At 48.6% G+C, this 3,768-nt stretch overlaps 1 protein-coding gene across 1 annotated transcript in view; it reads right to left on the minus strand.

Moving 5' to 3' along the window:
- Window positions 1–296: 296 nt before the first annotated feature.
- Window positions 297–3,768, minus strand: part of Rtp2 (receptor transporter protein 2) — a 9,038-nt gene continuing 5,566 nt past the window's right edge. The window contains exon 2 of the mRNA XM_031364658.1: window positions 297–2,493. Within this exon, the coding sequence (XP_031220518.1) occupies window positions 1,986–2,493 (508 nt within the window). The 3' untranslated portion in view covers window positions 297–1,985. The remainder of the gene's footprint in view (window positions 2,494–3,768) is intronic.

The raw sequence follows: 3,768 nt of genomic DNA on the forward strand, positions 1-3,768 counted from the left end.
TGTGTCTGGAACTCTGTATGAAAGTTTAGAAAGCCATAAGACTGAGAGTATATATGTTGTAAGAAAGCACAGATGTGAGAAAAAATGAACAGAGGAGAATCTCGGGCATCCTGAACATATAAAGGATGAAGGAGAGAAAAGTGTCCACAAAGACTATTGCAATCTAGAGGAAAAACAATTCAAATATGAAGAGCAGGTGCTCTTCAGTCACTATATATGTTCCTGGGGGAGCAGAGGGAATCAAGACTATAGTTGAGTACATACTCTAAAGAACATACATCAGCAAACCACAGAGGTACCCACACATCCACATTTATTATGACACTGTTCACAATAGCCAAGTTATGAAATCAGATGACATACCCATTAACAGATCAGTGGATGAAAAAGTATGTGGTGTGTACACAATGCAATGCATTCAGTTATAAAGAAAAATGAAATGTCACTTACTGGGAAATGGGTGGGACTGGAGATCATGTTATGCAAAATAAGCTAGACTAAAAGAGAAATATCATATGGTTTCCCTCATGTGTAAAAAGGAGATTTTAAAATACGATACAAAAGCAGGATAGGGATCATTTGGGGAAGAGAGAGCCAGTTACTGGACAGGCAAGGAAAGGTGATAGATATTTGAATATGATCAAAATACATGTAGGGGAATTATTAGAGTGGCAGCCACTTTTTCAATTAACAGAACAATTACAGAAAGAGAGGACTGTAAAATGTGGCAGTCACATGAGGAACTCACAAACAGAAGAACAGTTATTGTTTTGGTAGTAAAGTGTGGAGGCCTGGTCTAGGGTCGGAGAAATGAGATTCCCATGGACTAATGAGGAAACAAGTCTTGGAAACAAATAGAACCTACTCCCTCTCAGTTCTGAGGAGGTAAATCACGGCAGCAGGTGGGGGAGGGGCGCCGAGTCAGGGACCAGTCACTCCAATTTAACATGAAAATGCAGAATTCATTGTTTCCCCCAGGAACACAAGCTTCTGGAAGTGTTCGTGGCCTTCTGTCTCTTCACGTATTCTAGCGTCCTTGCCCTCACATCCATCCTCAGCCGCATTCCCTCCCTCTGATGCAAGGGTCAGACAGCCTGGCTTTACTGACCCTCTGAGATATGATCTATTTTCTTGACAGAATTTTGGCAAACTATTTCTAGACACAAAAGCAGATTTTAGCAAGAGATGCAGGCTGGCGCCTCCTCTTTTCTGTCCTGTTGCCTAGGGGCTCCCAGGGTAGACAAAGCAGAGGGTGGAAGTCCTCTGGGAGCACTTGATGCCCAAATCCTAGGTGTTCATCTTCCTAGAAGTCACCCTTTGAGCAACGGCCCCTATGGGGACAAATTCTGTATAAACCCAACTAAGTTTGGAACTACTAAGGAATACTTTTTATTTCGTCTTAATTAATCTAAATTGGAGCAGCCACATATGGCCAATAGCTAGCCCATTGAACAATGGGCCCTTGACCATTCCAACCCCTTCAGCTTCCTCCCCTACTTCCACCACTCCCACCCCCACCTCCACCCTCATCCCAGCCCTAGCGCCAGAGTGAAATCCTCAGCATTTCAGAATGGTAGGGGCAGGACTGGGTGGCTATCCTTGTGTATCCGATGGAGGCTGGAGGTGGCGCTCCTCCCTCTGAGGGAAAACATGCAGTGGGCAATTAGAGAAAGCTGAAAGCAAGCATGAGGATGTGACTGGGTCCAGATGAGACCTAAAGACAGGAACATAAAAGTAAAATGCTGGAGGTGGTGGCTGTAGATTTCGGACTCACACTATACTCCATCAAGCTTCCAAAATCCCCAGTCCTTCTAAAATCCTTCCGTTGCTATCAAATTAGTGGAAGGACCACTAAGTTTCTCCTAGTGCAGACTAGTGAGCAGTATGTAGATGACTAGAGTCATAGATTCAACCTGTAGCAGACTCAGAAGACCAAATCACTCCCAACACCATGTGTCCCTTCTCCCCACCCTTACCCCACTCCACTAAAGGAAGCCAGAGCGGCCTCGGAAGAACTGCAGATAGACAATGACCAGGCAGAGGGCGCCCCAGAACAGGCACCAGCGAAATGAGAAGAAGTTGGAGATAAAAGCAGCTTGACCCTTCTTCTTGGAAGCGTCGGTATAGGCGGCATCCTCCTCCAGCAGCTTCTCGCTGGGCTTCCAGTGCACGATGCCTTCCTGGCAGGCCTCACAGAACTCGCTGCGGTGCAATCCGCTGTCCGGCCTGCTGGCCACGTGGATGCGATACTGGCCACCATCCTCGTCGTAGCACTGCTCGCGCAGACTAGTGATGAGGTTGTCCACCAGGCCCTCAATGTTCTCTTCCAGCATACTGGACTCGTCCAGGCGCGAGGTGCCGCACTGGTAGCAGAGCTGCTTGAACACACGCATGCGCACTGAGCCAACACGCTGGGCACGGTCCAGGTGCATGTGGAAGAGGATGACCACATTGGCAGACTGCCAGGTGTGCCAGCACCAGGAACAGTGGAACCTGCCGGGAAAGGAAGGAGGAATAGAGCGGGTGAGATTCTCAAGGAAAGCTCTGCCCTAGGGAGCACAGGAAAGAAAAGGCCAGCGAGTTACATGGAGGATGAAAAATGGAAGCGCCATGTTTATCACTCTATGGGTTTCTTAGCACTAGAGGTCATCAGTCACCACCTCCTCCTGGTGATCATCCCGGAAGCCCAAGATCCTCTCACTGAAGCCACTGAGCAACCAGTGGTGTTCTGGAAGCCACCTCCTCCACAGTGGTCTCCTACAGCTTCTGACCCACTCCCAGCCTATTGCAGAGTTGTGCCTGGTCAACCCCCAAACCAAGTGTGGCACCCCTTCTTTACAACTCGTTTCTCATCTGTGAGATGCAATATGATGGTGTCCGTGCTGGATTTTGCGCTCAGACCTATATTGCCTCTGATTCAGATGGCAATATCAGCCCTCTTGCTTGCTCTGAGGAAATGACATGCAAGCTCAGATCCTGGCATGCTTTTGGTCTGCAGTAAGTCACCCAGAAAGGCAGGATAGATTGGCAGACCTCAATGGACCAGATAGGGAAGAAGGCTGTTTGGTTCTTACATCTTAACAGAAGCACTCCCTTGACCAGCCATCCCTGTGTACCAGAGCAGTGCTATGTTAAGAATGGGAAAAGTAGACTTCGTTCTCAAATATGCCTACTCGCAACTCAACCATCACATGGACTGCTTTGTCTGATTTGCACTTCTGGAGCCTGGGCCCCAGAAAGCATGGAAGAGAGGTCGCCTGTGGCTCACCTACCAAGCCCTGCTCGTCCTGGCCTCCCAATAGTGTGTACTTACATACTTTCTGCGATAGAGCACTCCTTTAAACTCCAGGGAGGCTCCGTATGCCCCTGAAATGGCCTCTTCTGAGCCCTGTTACAAAGGCTTCAGAGGGGTTTTCACGCTCCCACTGCCTTTTCTCCTGGCTCTGCCTGAGTCCATTACACAAACGGCTGTGAAAGACCTCTCGCGAAGAACTCAATTCAACCCAACAGGCACCAACTGTATTTTAAACACTACTCAGCCATTGTGGAGGAGCAGTGGAACCAAGCCAGCTTCTGATCTCTGGAAGCCACTGACGGTAAGAGCAGAGAGCAATACCCAGCAGCGCCTAACATGATCAAAAGGGCAGAGGTGTCTAATAGGCCCTGGAGAGGGAAGAATCCACTCCTTTCCCATACTGAGCTGAAGGAAGCCGGTCCACAGCTTCACTTCATCCCGTGGGAGCTCCACGAACGGGAACTTGAGGTCCT

The sequence above is a fragment of the Mastomys coucha genome, unplaced genomic scaffold (genome assembly GCF_008632895.1).
Source record: "Mastomys coucha isolate ucsf_1 unplaced genomic scaffold, UCSF_Mcou_1 pScaffold12, whole genome shotgun sequence".
In the NCBI taxonomy this organism is placed as follows: domain Eukaryota; kingdom Metazoa; phylum Chordata; class Mammalia; order Rodentia; family Muridae; genus Mastomys; species Mastomys coucha.